The following is a 20,022-nucleotide window of genomic DNA, read 5'->3' as shown; positions in this document are numbered from 1 at the left end:
TGAGCCTCCGCCCTTTCCCTAGACCGTATCCGAGGACGAGGTGGGGGCCGGGGCCAGGCGGCCGCTGCTCTGAAGGCCATTCCCTTCCCGTGAGGCTGCGCGCACACTCACACCTGCGTGTTCGGGGCAGGAGACGGACGTCCCGGTTCACAAGCAGCAGAGCTGGGGCCCGAGCCTCTGGTTGTCAGAGGCCAAGTCTGAGGCTTCTCCTTGTCCCACTCTGGCCCTCCCTGGGCCGCGTCGGGATAAATACTGCAGCACAGGCTGGAAAGAGGCTTTTTCGGGCGAGAGACGGGGGGGGGGGGGGGCACCTAGTGAAACGTGTGGACTCGCTCCCTGAAAACTACACAATCAAAATAGATTTTGCCGGGGTCCCAGGCTCCTGCGAGTACACCCGGCGAGCGGGGACCCCCGGGACTAGGAACCGCAGGACATGAGGGGCCGTGCACCCCGTCGGGCCCATCAGCCCTGCTAACGCATCAACAGCCACTTGAAATGATGGAAACAGGAAGTCTGGCTGGTCAGATAGAAAAAGAGTGCTACTCTCAGCATGTAAAGGTTTTACACGCATTATCTAGCTTTATCATCGTAACAACCTACGGAGCAGCTACCGTTATTTCCTATTTTTCTAGTTGAGGCACGGAGACAAAGAGGTAAACCGAGGCACCTGATGTCACACAGCTTGGCCTTGGAGCTCCAACAGCTAAGGCGGCTCTGGAAAGGGGAGCGCATCTCTGGGGAGCCCGGCCTGGAGAAGGCGGCGTGGGAAGGGGCGGCCGGCTGGTATTGCCGAGCGCTTTACCCCCTCCCCCTCCCCGTGATCTGTGCAGTGCGTTCTTCTTGGAGGCTCCCTTGCTTTCTGGGCCGTGACCTTGTTCAAACTGAACCCCATGGGTCTCCCGTGTGTCACTGAGCTCTGGCCTGCCCACTGGCCCGCCGACTTCAACACAACTTGACGGCTTCCAGAGTCTCCTGAAGGAAGGGCTCCTTTCTGACTTCTTCCTTTTTTTTTTGAAGCTTATTTCTTTTGAGAGAGAGAGAGCGAGAATCCCAAGCAGGCTCCATGCTGATAGCAGGAACTAGAACTCATGAACCACGAGATCATGACCTGAGCCGAAATCAGGAGTCGGGACACTTCAGCTGAGCCACCCAGGCGCCGCTGACTTCTTTCTAAAGAAGTTAGTAGGCAGAACAGTCATGCGTAGAAAGCCATGCTAGACTTATTTCCTTGAGTCTAGAAAAGAGGCCATTCTATCTCGGTTGCGATATCATCGGGCATGTTTGGAGCCCTGTGGGCTGCTCCCCCCACCCTGGGAGCCCAGGACACTTGTAACGCGGTCTGGGGGTATGTGTGACAGGAACCCCAAGTACTGCAAGTAAGGGGCGTGCTTTCACACTCACAGACCCACAGACGCTCACGGACCCACAGACCGGCTAAGCTGGACCACCAGGCTGCATGAAAGCCAGGCCTGAAGCCGGACTCAGAGATGAGTGGTCCCGGGCCCGGAATGAAGCCAGGACGGACTCGTTCTCTCCTTTGTTTCCCTCCGTGCACGTTTTACTCGTGCAGCCCCCCAGGTGAACGGGGAGGTGAGCTGTGGCCCGCGACAAATGCAGCGATGGCCCCACGGCTTCAGGAACGAGCCCTGGGGAGCAGCCGTTGGTGGCGGGGCCGTCCCGGTGGCCTGTGGAGCTCAGGTTCGCTGTCGGGAAGGGTGGCCAGCACGGCCGGGACGACACAGTGACAGCACCGGCCCCCCACTCCTCTCCACGCCCGTCTGTCCCCCAGCCCAGGACAGAGCAGTGACCTGACTGGGACGGGGCTGGACGGGGCTTAGTTTGTGAAAACCAAATGACCACGGAGCCGGTTAGTTGGTAACCTGCCCTTTTTTTGCATTTCAGTTTCCCTGGTGGCGCGACCTGCGCGGGGGGTGAACGGCTATGGGGCCAGTGGGGCCGCTGCCACCAGACTTTCCTGCAGGAAATGAATCTTATTTCAGTCCTTAGAGAGAAGTGATCTCTTCACAGATGTTTTCTCAAGTCCCTCCCTTAAATGTGTCCTCGTGATCGTAATGCTTTCCGAGTTCAGACGGTTCGCACTTAGCAAACCGTGTGCCAGCCCTGACCCAATGACGGGAGCTTCGGAAGGCAGCGTTCGGCGGATGGTGACAGGCAGCAGAAACCGGCACAGAACAGTGACTTCGGCTGTCGAGAGCCAGGACCCAACCTCACGGGTCCCTACCACCTCTCCCGCGTGTCCCACGTGTCCCCTGGAAGGTCTTGCAGTGGGGAACGCGTTCCTCCCAAGCAGCCCGAACTGGACTAGGCTGCCTTTGTCACCTTGTATCCTTGTTCATCGACACGGAGTTTTCTTCTAGATGCATCTAACTGAGATAACCTCACACTCTTCTCAGCCAGCCGGCTAGCTCAGAAGTGAGCCCGCTTTTCTCCCCAAGCACCTGCCTCCGGCTACCAATGAGCTCGTTAACCCGTGTGCTTCTGACTCACAGAAGCACATTAGGTTTTTTCGGGGTGGGGGGCGTGGGAGGGAGAGAGAGACAGTGTGAGCTGTAAGCAGGCTCCACACTCAGCGCAGAGCCCGATGTGGGGCTCGATCCCACAACCCTGGGATTGTGACCTGAGCCACCCAGGTGCCCCAAAGCACATTAAGTTTTAATTCTTACACGTTCGCTCATTTGTTCCTTCAAAATCCTGTACTTGCCGATTGTTAGCACTTTTCAGTTTGTTCGCAGGGAAATAACTTTGTGATGATGAGAGGGAAAATTATCTGTAAAATACCGGAATACTTTTTCTCCTGTAACATAGTCTTTGTTTAAACAATATAGCACAACATTTTAAAAACTTTTTTAATTTTTTTTTTTTTTTTTTTTTTTTACTAAGGCACATGACGTATAGAAAGGTTGAGGTACAAAATGCAAATTTCTGCATAAGACTTTTAAAATAATCGTTTTGGAAAATGAAGGTGAACATCATCTTCCAGAATATTCAGGTTTTAGCTTGTTTTTTCTTTTGGACCAGTTCAACCAGCAACTTGTATCTAGCGATACAGTCTTCCTGCAGGAAGAGAAAAAGAGAGGTGAAACGGTTATTTCCACAGATCAGCGTGAGCGTCGTGGGCTTCAGCCGCGGCCTGTGCGGGGAGGCGGCCTCGTGAGCGTCCGCTCTGCCCACGGCCGGCCTGCAACCGGCTGGACGAGCCCCGCGGCCCGCACACATGGGCCCATGCGCACACGCCAGGGCCCCCGCCGGCCGGGGCCCACGTGCTGCCGGGTGCCCCCGGGCCAGTGGCAGTCCTGTGAGGTGCAGCGTGGGCCGCTGGCGTGAGGGGCCTGTGCTGCTGCGTGTGAGGCACACCACGGGCATCACGATGATGCCTCTCAACTCGCTAACGATAACGAGCAGCTTTCACATTTCCCTGTCATCGCGCGTCCCGTCAGAGCAAGCGGACAACTTGAGGCCGGCCGGCCGGCCGCCCTGTTATTCCATCTGGGTTTGCCTCTCCTTAAGGGGCCGTGGGGACCCTCCCGTGGTGGCCGCGTCGGCCCAGCCCCCAGGACCGTGGCGGGGAGTGTGCCGCCCAGATCCTGCCCGTGGCCGTGGCCGCTGGGGGTGAGGCCCCTAGTGGGGCCTAGAGCAGAGGCGGGCGGTGCTGGGGGGCCTCACGCTCTCCTGTCCATCATGAGGTACTTTCCAGAGTCCGTTCCCGTTTCTGGCCAAGAGATACTCCCCTCCGAGGCGTTGGAAGCCTTCACTAACTTAAGGTCTAGGGCAACATGATCGCTGCTCCCTGGCAGATGCTTCTATCAGCCGGGGACACAGAGTGGGTGCTCATGCTCTTCCTAGGGTTCTAGCTCAGGAGTGGTATGAGGGATGCTTCTAGAAGTGCCTCTCTGGATCCCCAACGATCACGCGCATGGGGTCAGTCTTTAAAATACCAGCCTTTTCTTAATAGCTGTGCTGCCCACCGGTGAGGCCCCGGGCATGATGCGGGGACTTCACCGGGGACCACGGCGACCCAGAGCGCTGAGCCGCAGGCCTCAGGCAAAGTCCCCTCCTTCAGGCCCAGCATCGCCAGCGGCTTGCGGGCCACGTATAGGGACTCGCTCCCTAGCAGACGAGTCAGCAGGCCACCTCTCCGGGAACTGGTTCCAATGTCAAGGCTTAAGGGGAACACTTGCGGGACAATAAAAGGGCTGCTCGTGTCCGGTTCAAACGGGAGGGTTTCCAAACCCTGAGGCAGTGAGTTTCTGAATGTTCTATCCTTAGGAATCCACGGTTCCAGCTCCTTCATTTTAAGCCAGTGTCAATTCATCACGCATGTAGATGCCTGTGTCCTGACAGATGCTAGGGAAATTCAGGGAAAATAATTACTTCTGGCAAACCAGTTGGAGAGGCTGGGAGAATCTGTGTTTCTCAAATAGATCAACTGCTAATGGTTTATTTTTCTCCCCGGGAATTCTCAACTTCATCATTTTAAAGTAGGTGATAGATAACTAGACCTGTACACACGGGGACATTTATGGCCACAAGCTAGATTTTCCAACATAGAATTTCAATTAAAAAAAAATAAGAATGTAAATGAACATCAATGTGCCCAGAGGCTACTGAGTGACAGGCACAGGAGGCAGAAGAGACTCGTTCTTCTGATTTCTCTGCGTTCATTGGTGCCTCAGATTGAGAGTATAGCGAGAAGGGAAGAAACTCGGGAGATGGTGTGTGTTTCGAGAAAGGCCCGAGTGGGAAAGCTCACACCGTGAGCCCCGCAGCATGAACTGGCAGACGGAAGGCAAAGGCTGGGGTGAGCGCTGGCTCTCTGTGGGGCACCCCGTCTGCCCGCTTAGCTGGGAACTACCTGTGGGGGTTTGTAAGCAGATACCGAGAGCCGAAAACAGGGAGAAGACTTAAAGTACAAACAGTCAAGGCTGCAGGGTGGGTTCAATCCTAAATGTCATCCCTGCCTGGGCCCCCACCCCCCCAGCCGCCAGGGCCTCGCCAGTCTGGTGCAGCTGCTGAGTCCAGAGTGATGTGCACTGTGGACCCGATGACCAGCATGACACGGGCCGCCACGCGCTCGCCCTGGGGTAAAGGCTCCTTGCAGAGCTGGAGGGAGACCTCCCCCGACTCTGGTTCAAGGGAGCCTCCGCCCGAGGGAGGGCCTGCCGGCCGCCAGGGCTGCTCCCGCTGCCCCAGTGATGAGGGTGCGGCCCAGCCACCCCCGTGCTCCTCTCAAACTGCCAGACTGGGGTGAATGCTCCAGAAGGTTGGCGGGCTTGTTGTGGGTGAAATTTATCCTCTATGCATGGAATTTTCTGAGGAAAACCAACCGGTCTGTATGGTCTCCTTAGAATCTTGACCTCATTCATACACACTAATCAATCCGGTGCACAGACTGAACCTGCTCTTAGAAGTGCACCGGACGGTCACGCAGACAGCAGTCGCTAGAGGGGTGTGCGTAAGGTGGGGAATTAGGTGCAGCTGGCCGCGCAGGTCTCGTTCTTCCCCCGCCTCACCCACCTTACTCTTAGACGGGACACATTTGGCTATTTTGTCCCAGCGGTCTGAAGATCCCTTTGGGTACTGCTGTAATGCTAATTCCAGAAGCTTCTGTTGACTCTGAGTCCATGGCTCCTCGGCAGCACGAGTTCTCTCTTTCTTCTGGCTCTCCTCATCACTGGATTCGTTTTGTTCTGAAATATCGAAGTCCTTCTGCCTCTTTCCTCTGAACTTCTCCTCGGGCTCCGCCCTCTTTGCCGCCTCCGGCGGCCTGGCCGGCCTCCGCCTCCGTGGCCGGCTTTCCGGAAGCACCGCCTCCTGCTCGTCGTCATCTTCCTCCTCCTGCTCGTCCTCCTTGTCTTCCTCCCCGGCCTGCAGTGCATCTTCTCGCTGGGTGATGATGTCATCTGGCAAGGCCGTGGCGGCCTTGGTGGGCCGGGGATTCTGGGCTGTTGACTTGAGTTCGGAGAGTCTGACCATTCCTGTGAGGAAGGACACACTTTATCACACAGATGGAATGGCAAGGTCAGTGCAGGTGACAAGAGTAACAGCAGCTGTCACCAACACAGCAGTGTGGTAGGCTCTGTGCACCTACGATTCTGCTTAATTTTCACGCTATTCTAGAAAGATAGGTGTCATTATCCTAATTCTACGGATGGCAAAAATCAGTCTCAGAGAGCAGCAGAGGTGGGATTTGAACCCAGTTCTGTCTGATTCCTTGTCCTTTGTCCTTTCCAACGCTCTGAGGGACTGAGGGCCACGTACAGAATCAGGTTGTGGCCAAAGAATGCAAAGTGGCTCTTGGACACTTTTTAGATAAGGAAGGATGTTCTTTACGATCCGGAACTGGGACGACTCATTCCATTAGCGGAGCTAAAATGGATCTGTCTAAACTCGCGCTGTGCTCACACCATTGTAGGCGAGCCACCGACGCGGTGGGACGTGCTGTCTGCTCCAAGCTGCTTCCAGTGCCACTGTGCCACCACGTTGGCCAGTAAAGAGCAAACGGACTGGCTCTCAGGCGCCATCTCAGGGATGCCCCTGAATGTTCAACCATACGTCTCCTGTTCTGGTCACTTTTTACACCCCCCCCCCCCCCAATGCTCTAGTAAGATCCCTATCTGTGCCACAGTCTACACCACACTGCCTTTTCCAGAACACACAGAGTGTCTTGCAGGAAGGCCTTTTCACATGGCCTCTCACTGCCCATTTTAGCCTCTGTGCCAACAAAGAATTGTGTTCGCAGAACAGGAATCTGGAAATGCCTTCTTTCCTGAAGCCGGCAGAGCCCCACATTGAATCCCTGCTGGGGACGGCTTTTTGAGATCTCCGGGTTTGCTCACCTGCATTGCTGTCTTTGGGACTTGTATTTAAATTAAGTTAGAAGGTTTTAGGAAGTATTCTCTTCCTGGTTCCAAGCAAACAGTATGGAGACTCTAGCAAAATTCCAGTTAGTCTTGGAGGAAACATATTTTGAGAAATGTGGGTTCTTGGGAAAGCTGCGGCTCTATTCGGAAAGATGGCTCCGTGTGCGTGGTGCTGGCAGGGTGGACTGCATGGGCGAGCCGTGCACCGCGCGTTTGTGTGGCGTCCAGAGAGTTCCCCCCTGCGTGCCCCTCCCCCAGTACTAGCAAAGAACTAGGTTTTTAGGGTTTTTAAACTTATCAGGTCCATCTTAGCACCCACCCTTACGAAAAGGGATTTATGTGGGAGAAGTCACTTTAGCTCAGTGGGGCGAAGGGGGCACTGACTCACCTGGGGAGCAGGTAACTGAATCCTTCAGTTGCTTGGCTTTGGTTGTCACCTGTTCCAAAATATAAAGGCAACGAAGTCTTACTTTCCACATGTCTCTTGTAGGTCAAGTGACCTATTTCACGTAAGGTCCGTGTGAATGAACCGGGTTTACTGAATCTTCGGCCTAGAAGGACCCTCGTTCATCCATCCACTCATTTAGTTAAGCAACAAGGAAACTTTCGTTTGACTATCATAAACGGTGGAGAAATTCAACTAATGTTTTAACATAAAAGTCTATCTTTTCTTTGCATTCAAGAAACCACAAGAGCATAGTAGGCTAACACTAGAGTAGGAAGAAGAAAATACTTCCTAACACAAGACCCACGAGACGTACGTACATGAGTGAGGGGCCACAGAAATAGTTTCCTTCGGTCGCTGTTACTTCTTTGTTCTCTGTATAAATGGTATCACGTCATTTGTCTCGTTCTATACCTTGCTTTTCATTTAACAATGTCTTGGAGATCCACATATAGATTTCTTTTTAAATTGATATAAAATTTACATACAATTCAATATACAGATTTTAAATGTACAATTCAATGGGTTTTGACCCCCCAAAAAAGGACCTATATAACCATTCTAATTCTAATCAAATTATAGAACGTTCCTGTTATCCCAGAAAGTTCTCTTCTGCCCTTAAGTTAATCTCTACTCTGCCACTGACAACACTGTTCTGATTTCTTAAAATACAGGATCAAAATTAATTAAAAAAATTAAAAATGGTTGATTGCCCAATGAATTTTCAATCAAGCCATCCTTTCCCCACTTATTCGAAATGTTAACTTTAGGGGCGCCTGGGTGGTTCAGTTGATTAAGCATCTGACGTTGGCTCAGGTCATGATCTAGCGGTTTGTGAGTTCGAGCCCCGTGTTGAGCTCTTTGCTGACAGCTCAGAGCCTGGAACCTGCTTCGGATTCTGTGTCTCCCTCTCTCTCTGCCCCTCCCCTGCTCACGCTCTGTCTCTCAAAATAATAAATGAGCATTAAAAAAATTAAAAGGAAATGTTAACTTTATTAAAATTAGTGCCACTGTATACGTGAACTATTTTTCTACACTTTGTATTCTATCCCATTAATGCATGCATATTCTTGAATCAATGTTTCGCTGCTTTAATGAGATTTGAAAATAAAACCTCAGAAAGCCTGATTGCTAAGAACTCAGGTAGACTCATCTTGGTCCCACCTCTTCTTAGCTGGGTGATCTTAAGCAATTTCCAATCCTTTCTCTGTGTCAAGAATTACCCTCTGTAGTATGTGGATAATGCTAGTAATACCATTTGCCGATTAGGTTTTAAATTTGAAATAAGCTCTTAGCAGGATACCAAGCAGATATTCAAGTCTCAGTAAATACTACCTATTATAATTGACATGGGTCATTTGTTTTTCATTCATACAAAGGACAGAATTAGAGAAAATATTTAAAGCCACTTAGAAACACTCTTCAATTTTATTCCCTACCTTCCTCTCTTTCCAGATGACCTTGTTTCTTATTTAACGTGAGAAAAAAGGAAGTTCTCCAACATGAGCCTCCTTGCCTTCCAACTTTCTCAACTCAAAATTCTGATTACATCACTTTATATCCTTCCTATCTTTTATCCCAAATCAAAGAAATTATCTTCCTTCCTCTTGAATTTTCCCAGAACTATGCTCCATCTATTAATTTCCTTTGCATTCTTTCTTTTTTTCTTTTTCTTTTTTTAACGTTTATTTACTTTTGAGAGAGAGGGAGAGACAGAGTGTGAGCGAGCGGAGGGAAGGGCAGAGAGAGACACACACAGAATCGGAAGCAGGCTCCAGGCTCTGAGCTGTCAGCACACAGCCTGACGCGGGGCTCAAACTCACGAACTGGGAGACCATGACCTGGGCTGAAGTTGGACGGTCACCGACTGAGCCACCACGGCGCCCCTAATTTCCTTTGCTTTCCTCTTCACCTTCTCCCTGTCTGTCAGCTGTGTCCCATGATTCTTCATGCTGAGCTCAAGTGGCCTCCACTCCAGAAGGTGATCTTCCCTTAAGCTGTCTTTTCTACTCCTTTTGGCTTTCTCTTTCTCTGAATGTTCCTTCACTGCCCATCCCACCCCCCACCCCATATAATGCTCCTCAACATTCCATCCTTGCCATTCATATGTTCTTTCCATTTTCTCCGTTGGTATCTCATGCCACTGGTTCAGTAACACTTTTGAAAAGGAATGATTAACCTGTATGTCTAGTCCTGACCTCTTCCTTGGAGGGGCAGTATAACAGAATTGACCACATAGCAACAATGGGCCATCAGATCGAAAGGGCCTTCGTCCACATAGCAATAAGCTTTCTTTGTACCAAGCGTTGTTCTAAGATATGTGTCTGTACAAGTATTCCTCACAGCAGCCATAGTAGGTAGGTATGTAATATTACCCCCATTGTACAGAATCCGAGGCTCACAGGGCATAGAGAACATACGCAAGATTAAAAGGCTAATGGGTAGCTGAACACAGACAAGTTGGGTTCTGAAATCTTGTCTCTCAGTCCCTGTAACATGCTGCCTTTGGAATCCAAATCTCTTGTTGTATAGATGAGGACATGGGCGATGCTCTCCTTCCGCTCTGCTACGTGACTGCCCTCTTTAACTGCCACTGAATCTCTTCTTTAGCGATCTCCTAGTTCCTCAAACCAAACTAACCGACTTGTCTGCTTTTGCTTCCTTTTCTTGATAGAACTGTCATCCCAGTCACCCAGGCTCACGACCCGAGTCCAGTTGTGGACCTTTGCCTCCCGCCCCCCGCCAGCTGCTACACTCTCCACGATGTCAACCCCGTCTGTTCCCTGCTCACAAATCACACCTCCTCTCTTAGTTCTTCATTCTCCTGTGGCTGGATGAATGTAACAGCCTTCTAACTGGACTCCTGCTTACTAATAATTTTTATAGATTAATACCCCTAAAGCAGAGTTCTGATCAGATTCCTTTCATGGCGCATCACTGATTATATAATGTTTAATTCTTTTTTTTTTTTAACGTTTTATTTATTTTTGAGACAGGGGGAGACAGAGCATGAACAGGGGAGGGTCAGAGAGAGGGAGTCACAGAGTCTGAAACAGGCTCCAGGCTCCGAGCTGTCAGCACAGAGCCCGACGCGGGGCTCGAACTCATGGACTGTGAGATCATGACCTGAGCTGAAGTCGGCCGCTTAACTGACTGAGCCACCCAGGCACCATATAATGTTTAATTCTTAACCTGACATGCAAAGAGATCCACAATTTGTGGTCTGTTCTCTTTCCTGTGGTAGCTTTCCTTTGAGCAGAACTGAATAATTAATGCTCCCCCAGACAGAAATTTCCCTACCCTGTACTTTTTGCCATCCTTAACATTGCCTGAAACGATTTTCCTTTCTTCATCAACCCTCCCCTTAAATATCTATCTCTCTAGAGCCAAACCATCCTTCAAGGTACTCTCAGGTGTAACTTTCTTCTTGAAGACTTCCTGGTGTTCACTACCAGGGTGACCAACTCTGGTGACAATCCTTCTTCTCTCTCAATTTCTATTGTGTTTTTTAAAGATTTAATTATCTTTTTCTCTTTTGTCACATAGTTCTATGAATTTTATTTATTTATTAAACTTATTTGAGAGAGAGAGAGAGAGACAGAGAGAGAGAGAGAGAGAGAGAGAGAGAGAGAGAGAGAGAATGAATGAGTTCGAGCAGGGGAGGGGCAGAGAGAGAGGGAGAGAGAGTCCCAAGCAGGCTTCACATCCTCAGCATGGAGCCCATTGTGGGGCTAGATCTCACGAACCTGTGAGATCATGACCTGAGCTGAAATCAAGAGTCAGACGCTTGACTGAGCTACTGAGGCACCCTAAACACACTTAGAGGTTCAAGTAACTACCGTCACATCTAAGATGTGAGATAATTCTTTTTTTTCTTGGACTTGTTTTCTTATTTAACAAAACATTTTGGAGATTATTACAGAATAGTACACAAAGATCTCCTTTGTCTTTTTTTTTTTTTTTAAATAGCTTAACTGAAATGTAATTCACATACCATACAATTCACCCACTTGAAGTGACAATTCAGTGGTTTTAGTATATTGGTATGTATAATCATCATCATGGCCAACGTCAGAACATTTTCATCACATCAGAAAGAAATGCAGTACCCTGTAGGTATCGTCCTCCGTTCTCCCCCTCCTACCCCGTCACTCAGCAAACAATAAACAACCATAAATCTACGTTCTGTCTCCATAGATGTTCCTGTTCTGGACTTTCATATGGATGGAATCATATCATGTATGGATTTTTTGTGGCTGGCTTCTTTCCCTTAGGGTAATGTTTTCCAGGTTCATCCACGTTGTAGTATATATGAGTACTTCATTCCTTTTTGCTGAATAATATTCCACTGTATGAATATACCACATTTTGTTTATCCATTCATCATTTGATAAACATTTGTGTTGTTTTAGTCTTTCCGGCTATTATGAATAATGCTGCTGTAAACATTTGTGGATATGTTTTTGCTTGGGCAAACTGTTTTCATTTATCTTGGGTATATACCTAGGAGTGGAACTGTGGAGACATATGGTAATTCTATGTTTAACTTTTTGAGGAGCTGCCATACTGTTTTCCAATATGGCTGTACCATTTTATATTTACACCAGCAGTGTATGACGCTTCTGATTTCTCTACATCTTGGCAAACATTTGTTATTATCCAACTTTTTGATTCTAGCCATCTTAGTGCGTGTGAAGTAGTATCTTGTGCTTTTGATTTGCATTTCCCTAATGACTAATGATATTGAGCATTTTTTCATTGGCCGTTTTTATAACTTCTTTGGAGAAATGTCTATTCAGATCCTTTCTCCACTTTTTTAAAAATTTGGGTGATTTCGCTTATTATTTAGTTGTAAAGAGCTCTTTATATATTTTGGATAAAAGCCCTTTATCAGATAAATGATTCGCAAGTATTTTCTCCCATTCTGTGGGTTATCTTTTTACTTTCTTAATGGTGTCCTGTGAAGCATGGAGTTTTTAATTCTGATGAAGTTCAATTATAGTTTTATAATTTTATAGTTTTTAATTATAGTTTTAGCTCTTATATTTACGGTAATATTGCTATCTTGACAATTAAGACTTCTGATCCATGGACAGGGGATATTTTTCCACTTCTTTTGAACCTCAATTTCTTTCAACAGTGTTTTGTCATTTTCAGAGTTTGTACTTCTTTTGTTAAATTAATACCTAAGTATTTTATTCTTTGTGATGCTATTTATGAATGAAATTATTTTATTAATTTAATTTTCAGGTTGTTCACCGCAGGTTTATAAAAATAAAACTGAGGGGCGCCTGGGTGGCTCAGTCGGTTAAGCGGCCGACTTCGGCTCAGGTCATGATCTTGCGGTCCGTGAGTTCGAGCCCCGCGTCGGGCTCTGTGCTGACAGCTCAGAGCCTGGAGCCTGTTTCAGATTCTGTGTCTCCCTCTCTCTGACCCTCCCCTGTTCATGCTCTGTCTCTCCCTGTCTCAAAAATAAATAAAACGTTTAAAAAAAAATAAATAAAACTGATTTTTGCATATTGATATGTATCCTTCAATCTTTACTGAAGTCATTAGTTCCAATAGTTTTTTTTTAGCGAATTCCTTAGGATTTTGTATATATAAAATCATGTCATCGGCAGACAGGGATACTTTACTTCCTTTTCAATCTTATTTTTTTTTCTGCCTGACTTCCTTGACTAGACCTGTAGTTCAATGTTGAAAAAAGTGGTGAGAGCGGTCATCCTCGTCTTCTTTCTTATCAGGAAAACATCCCCTCTTACACCAGTAAGCTGATGTTAACTGTGGGTTTTAGTAGACACTCTCAGGTCGAGGTATTCTCTTTTATTCCTAATTTGGTGAGTGTTTTTATCATGCAAGAGTGCTGGCTTTTGTCATATGCTTCTATTGAGATGATTTGTGCTATTTGCTTTTTTATTCTATTGATACCATGTCTTTAATAGTTGATTTTCAGCTGTTGAATCACCTTTGCATTTCCTGAGTTAAACCCTACTTGATCACGGTATCAAATTATTTTTATAAGTTGCTGAATTTAGTTTGCTGTATTTTGTCTAGGATTTTTGCATTCATACTCATAAAAAAATTCGTCTACAGTTTTCTTGTAATTTTCTGGTTTGGTATAAGGCTAATAGTGGCTTCATAAAATGAGTTGGGAAGTATTCACTCTCTTCTGTATTTTTTTTTTTTTAATGTCTATTTTTGAGAGAGAGAGAGAGAGAGTGAGAGAGAGCGAGAGCACACGCGCACTGGTAGGAGAGGGGCACGGAGAGAGGGAGACACAGAATCTGAAGCAGGCTCCAGGCTCTGAGCTGTCAGCACACAGCTCAACACAGGGCTCAAAATCATGACCTGAGTTGAAGTCAGAGGCTCAACCAACTGAGCCACTCAGGTGCCTCCACTCTCTTCTATTTTTAGAAAATTTTGTAAAGTACTAGTATTCTTTAAATTGGTAGAATTCAGTGGTGAAGCCATCTGGATCTGGGCTTTTCTTTGTAGGTAGGTATTTTAAGTACTTGTTCACTTTCTACACTTGTTATAATTTCAATTGTCTATTTCTTCTTGATTCAGTTTTAATAGTTTGTCTTTCTAGGAATTTGTCCATTTCATCAATATCTATTAGAAAAATAGATATCTGGGGCACCTGGGTAGCTCAGTCGGTTAAGCACCTGACTCTTGATTTCTGCTCAGGTCATGATCTCACAGTTTGTGAGTTCCAGCCCCACATCGGGCTCTGAGCTGACAGTGCGGATCCTGCTTGAGATTCTCTCTCTCTCTGCCCCTCTCCTGCTCATGCTCACTCTCTTTCAAAATAAGTAAGTAAAAAAGCATTAAAAAATAGGTATATAATTTCTTGGCATATACTTGTTCCTGGTATAGTATTCCTTTACAAAGCCCCTTTTATTTCTATAAAGTTGGTAGTAATGTCCTTTTTCTCATTTCTGATTGATTCTAGCAGTTTGAGTCCTTTCTTCCCCTGTTGGTCAATCTAGCTAAATGTCAATTTTATTGCTATTTTCAAAGCATCAACTTTGAATTCACTGATTTTTCTCTGTTGATTCTCTAGTCTCTAATTTCTGCTCTACTGGTTATTTCCTTTCCTCTGCTTGTTTTAAGTGTAGTTTGTTATTTTTCCAGTGCCTTAAGGTAGAAGGGTAGATTTGGGATCTTTCTTCTTTCTTAATAAAGGCATTTAAAGCTATAAACTTCCCTCTGCGCACTGCATTAGCTGCATTCCCTAAGTTTTGGTGCATTAGGTCTTCATTTTCATTCATGTTTAAGAATTTTGATTCCCCTTGTAATTTCTTCTTGGACTCATTGGTTATTTAGGAGTCTGCTGTTTAATTTTGTCATATTTGTTGATGTTCCCACTCCCCTCCCCCCCCCCCCCCCCCCCGTTAACTTATTTCTAATTTCATTCCTTTGGGATCAGAAAACATATTTTACATTATTTCCATTCTTTGAAACTCATTGAGGTTTGTTTGACCTGGCATACAGCCTGTCCGAGAAAATGTTTTATGCATCCTTGAGAAGAACATATATTCTCTTGCTGAATAAAGTGTTCTAGAGATATCTTTTAGGTCTAGTTGGTTTGTTGTATTGTTCAAATCTTCATTGTTGATCTTCTCTCTAGTTCTACTCACTATTGAAAGTGGGGGTATTAAAGCTTCCAATCATTGAATTGTCTCTTTTCCTTCCTCCCTCCCTTTCCTTGTCTCCCTTTCGTTTTTTGTTATTTTTAGGTAATCTCTACACCCAACATGGAGCTCGAACTCATGGCCCGAGATCAAGAGTTGTACACTTTTGTGACCGAGCCAGCCAGGCACCCCCATGGCTCATATTTGTTGAAAACTGAACGTTTAGATAATATGTGGCAGCATTTCTGGTTACTGGTCTTCCCTTGCTCTACTCCCCACCCCCTCGATTACACTTGTTGTTATTTGCATGTTTGTTCATTGGATGGCTCGATTATTTTAGTGAAGTCTATGCCCCTCTGTCCCGTGTTAAGCCTCTGATGTTGTTCCTCAGGGAGGTGCAGGTATGGACAGGCCCGGTAATTCTGGATGATAGTGGTATTTGTAGGACTCTTCTTCTCTTTACCTGACCACACCGAGCTGTTAAAAACCACTAATTGCTGACAGATGCTCTACTGTTTACAAGATGCCCTGGTGCATAAATTGCTCTACAAACAAGTGAAATCAAATTGTGGCTCCTTTGAAGGAAAGTTTCTGAGGTCAGTGTTTCATATTTGTTTTGACCTCAGGAGGGCTCCTCCAAGAGAATGTATTCATGAGTGGGTTTGAGCATACATGGTTAGTTACTCCTTGTGCTGAGAGAATTCTGAATACAGTATATATCAAAATCTGGCCTGTCTACCACAGAAAACAAATAGCTGCTATAATCTGAGTCCTTTAAATCCTTAGCATCTAACAACGAAACTAATGGGATGTCACCACAGTTATCTTTGAACCATATTTTTCTCCCACTTAAAAGGCAACTTAGAACTTATTAGAAAAAAGCAAAGCACAACTGTGACTTTTCCAGTTCTATGTGGTAAAGGAGTTCCTTTAATATTCTAGCCTCTTTGTCAAGTTCACATTTCCTGGTGTCACTAAACAGTTGTATGACAATGATTACAGCAACGATCCCCTTTTCTTGAGAATTTCTCTTCATTGGCCTTTGTCTCAGGAGAAAACATGTATATGGCAATAATCACAAAATAATTGTTGTGGGGGCAAGTGTGGAATCCTCAGCATATTATTTACGATTCTAAGCAGATAAAGATGTTTCTAAACAAGTGATGGTCTAATATAAAGCTTAAAGGCCAGGATGTCCCTGAGTATGATAGTAGGTCACCTCAGGAAAGTCAGATTATCTTTCAGTGACCATGGTCATCGCTAAATCCAATTTTCCCCTATGGATCTAGATGACTTCAATTCCATGGATGTCAATTTACTGTTTTGTTTAGGTACAGTTGACAAAACTGTACTAAAATTGTAAGATGTTTACAGTGCACATGATAATTTTGTATTTATATCCACCGTGAAAAAATTTCCCCCATTGAGTTAATTAACCATATTCATCACCTCATGTATTGACTTATTTTTGGTGAGAACATTTAAGTTCTACTCTCTTAGCAAGTTCTAATTATATACCACAGTGTTGTCAACTATAGTCACCATGTTATACATGAGATCCTCAGACCCTATTCAGCTTAGAATTGAAAGTTTTTATCCTTTTACCATCCTCTCCCTATTTTCCCCACCCTCTAGCCCCTGGCAACTACTTTTCTATGATTTGTTTCTATGAGTTTGACTATTTTTTTGGCTAGATCATATTCCTGTGTGTGCGTGTGTCTTTATGTATTTGTATGTGTATATACACACATATATATAAAATCACATTTTCATTATCTATTCATCTGAAAGACACTTAGGTTGTTTCTGTACCTTGGCTAATTGTGAATATTGCTGCTATGAACATGGAATATGGTTATCTCATCGAGATCATGATTTACATTCTTTGGATAGATAGCCAGAAGTGGGACCGCCGAATAATATGGTAGTTCTATTTTTTTAAAAAAATATCCAGGTGACTTTTTGTAATGTTTATTTGTTTCTTATGTGGGGGCAGAGAATGGAAGAAAAAGAGAATGCCAAGTAGGCTCCGTGCTGTCAGCACAGAGCCCAACACAGGGCTCAAACTCATAAACCCTGAGGTCATGACCTGAGTCGAAATCAAGAGTGGAGTGCTTGACCAACTGAGCTGCCCAGTGACCTTGGTAATTCTATTTTTAATTTTTTGAGGAACGTACTAGTTTATGTTTCCACCAACAGTGTACAAGTGTCCTCATTTCTCCACATCTTCACCAGCATTATCTCTTTTTTTTTTTTTTGCTCTTGCATTATAGGAGTTCCTTATATATTTAAATATTAATCTCTTATTGGATATGTGGTTTACAGAGTATTTCCTTCAATTCCATAGGTTTCTTTTCCATGTTGTTGATGGTTTTCTTGCTATGCAGGTTTTAGATTTGATGTAGTCCCACTTGTTTACTTTTGCTTTTGTTGCTTTGCTTTTGGTGTCAAATCCAAAAAAATCATCACTAAAATTAATGTCAATGGGATTACCCCCCAGTGTTTCCTTCTAGGAGTTTTAGGGTTTCAGGTCTTCAAGTTCTTAATCCATTTTGAGTTGATTTTTGTGTAGGGGGTCCAATTTCATTCTTTTCCATGTGCTGTCCAGTTTACCAGGCACCATTTATTGAAGGGACTGCCCTTTCTCATTGTATATTCTTTGCCAAAGATTAGTTGACCATATATGTGTGGGTTTCTTTGTAGCCTCTACCCTGTTCCGTTAATCAGTTTGTCTGTTTTTATGCTAGTACCATATTGTTTTGATTACTACAGCTTTGTAATATAGTTTAAAACTGAAAGTGTGATGCCTCCAGCTTTGTTCTTCTCAAAATTATTTTGGCTACTGGTGGTCTTTTGGGGTTCCATACTGATTTTAGGATTGTTTGTTCTATTTCTGTGAAGAATGCCAGTGGAATTTTGATAGGGAGTATATTGGATCTGTAGATTGCTTTGGGTAGTATGGGCATTTTAACAATATTATTTCTTCCAATTCATGAGTACAGAATATATCTCCATTTATTTGTGTCCTCTTTGATTTCTTTCATCAATGTCTTGTAGTTTTCAGCATGCAGGTCTTTTGTCTCCTTTGTTAAATTTATTCCTAGTATTTTACTTTTTTGATGCTATTGTAGATGGAATTGTTTTAAGTTCTCTTTCTGATAGTATGTTGTTCATATACAGATACACAACTGATTTTTGTGTACTGATTTTGTATCGTGAAAATTTACTGAAATAGTTGATTGGTTCTAACCATTTTTTGGTGGGGTCCTCAGGGTCTTCTATATATAATATCATGTCATCTGCAGAGATGACATTGGAGGTGACATGGTCATCACCAAATCTCTCTCTCTCCTTTAGATCTGGATGACTTCAATAGCACATGTGTGTATTTAGTTTTGAATGTTTAGTGTTATTATTCCCCCATATTCCATAATGAAAATTTCAGTTACTCATTCTGCTTTTATATCATGTGCAATTGTAGAAGATGTAGTCTCGTGCTCTCTCTCAAAAATAAACAAACATTAAAAAAATTATACATGTGTTTTAACAGTTACATGGATTGTAGAATTGTAGGAAAATTTGCTTTCCCATGTTCTGATTCCAAGTAGGAAACATTTTATAATCCTTCTTCTTAATATAGCTATGGCTAAATTTATCTTTAAAATTCTTATGAAATAGGGGCTCTACAATCAAATCTGGGACATATGGCATAGGTTGGGATGGATGAAAAAAATCCAAAATAGGTTTTATTCCTTCTAGTGAAAACACTGATGAAAGTAAAAGAAAATTAAAATAGTAAAATGAAAATTATATTCCATAAGGTACAACTAAGATCAGAGGAGTATAAATATGCCACCATGTAACTCTCAATATACAGAAGAATTTTCCAATTTTCTGAGCTATATAAAGTGTATCCTCAATTCCTGGCATCTTCAGATAACTCAGAAAATAAATGATGACTACTAGTGATAATCTCAAATCCTATTTTTCAAATTCTGGCTGATTTGATGACATTTTAAGTATTACTCTAATATTAAAAATTGTGTAACTTGGGGCGCCTGGGTGGCGCAGTCGGTTGAGCGTCCGACTTCAGCCAGGTCACGATCTCGCGGTCCGTGAGTTCGAGCCCCGCGTCGGGCTCTGGGCTGATGGCTCGGAGCCTGGAGCCTGTTTCCGATTCTGTGTCTCCCTCTCTCACTGCCCCTCCCCCGTTCATGCTCTGTCTCTCTCTGTCCCAAAAATAAATAAAAAACGTTGAAAAAAAAAAAATTAAAAAAAAAAAAAAATTGTGTAACTGAAGTTCATATTTTCATTCAGTTGTATTTAATTTTGGCCAACTCTCTAATATGAACTGAGCACTCATTATAACTGAGAACTACTGTACCTTTCAAGTACAGAGGGCACTCTGTTATCTGAACATTAAATAAACTACCTGAGAATGTTTCCCACTGGTAGAAAGCAGTGTTCATTCTTTTCTTTTATCTTTATTTATTTTTTAATGTTTATTTTTTAAATATAATTTATTGTCAAGTTGGCTAACATACAGCGTATACAGTGTGCTCTTGGTTTTGAGGGTAGATTCCCCTGATTCATCACTTACACACAACACCCAGTGCTCATTCCAACACTGGCATTGGAAGGAGTGCCCTCCTCAATGCGCATCACCCATTCTCCCCTCTACCCTGCTCCCCCCACCCATCCACCCTCAGTTTGGTCCCTGTATTTAAGAGTCTCTTATGGTTTGCCTCCCTCCTTCTCTGTTTGTAACTATTTTTTTCCCCTTCCCTTCCCCCATGTTCTTCTGTTCAGTTTCTCAAGTTCCACATACGAGTGAAAACATATGATATCTTTCTCTGACTGACTTATTTCACTTAGCATAATACCCTCCAGTTCCATCCACGTTGCTGAAAATGGCAGGATTTCATCCTTTCTCATTGCCAAGTAGTATTCATATACACATATATATTCAATATATTCATATTCATATATATGTACATATATACACATATATATACACATTCAAATATATATACGCACATATATATGTATACACAGCACATCT

At 44.5% G+C, this 20,022-nt stretch overlaps 1 protein-coding gene across 1 annotated transcript in view; it reads right to left on the bottom strand.

Annotated features, from left to right (window-relative positions):
* Nucleotides 1-2,652: 2,652 nt before the first annotated feature.
* Nucleotides 2,653-20,022, bottom strand: part of DNAJC1 (DnaJ heat shock protein family (Hsp40) member C1) — a 218,364-nt gene continuing 200,994 nt past the window's right edge. Inside the window, exons 10-12 of the mRNA XM_019460576.2 lie at nt 7,270-7,318; nt 5,536-5,996; nt 2,653-3,075 (exon numbers count right to left, since the gene is read on the bottom strand). Of these exons, the coding sequence (XP_019316121.1) occupies nt 3,007-3,075; nt 5,536-5,996; nt 7,270-7,318 (579 nt within the window). The 3' untranslated portion in view covers nt 2,653-3,006. The remainder of the gene's footprint in view (nt 3,076-5,535; nt 5,997-7,269; nt 7,319-20,022) is intronic.

The sequence above is a fragment of the Panthera pardus genome, unplaced genomic scaffold (assembly GCF_024362965.1).
Source record: "Panthera pardus isolate Hobbes unplaced genomic scaffold, ASM2436296v1 HiC_scaffold_6, whole genome shotgun sequence".
NCBI classification, from domain to species: domain Eukaryota; kingdom Metazoa; phylum Chordata; class Mammalia; order Carnivora; family Felidae; genus Panthera; species Panthera pardus.
This window is presented reverse-complemented; position numbering and strand designations above follow the sequence as displayed.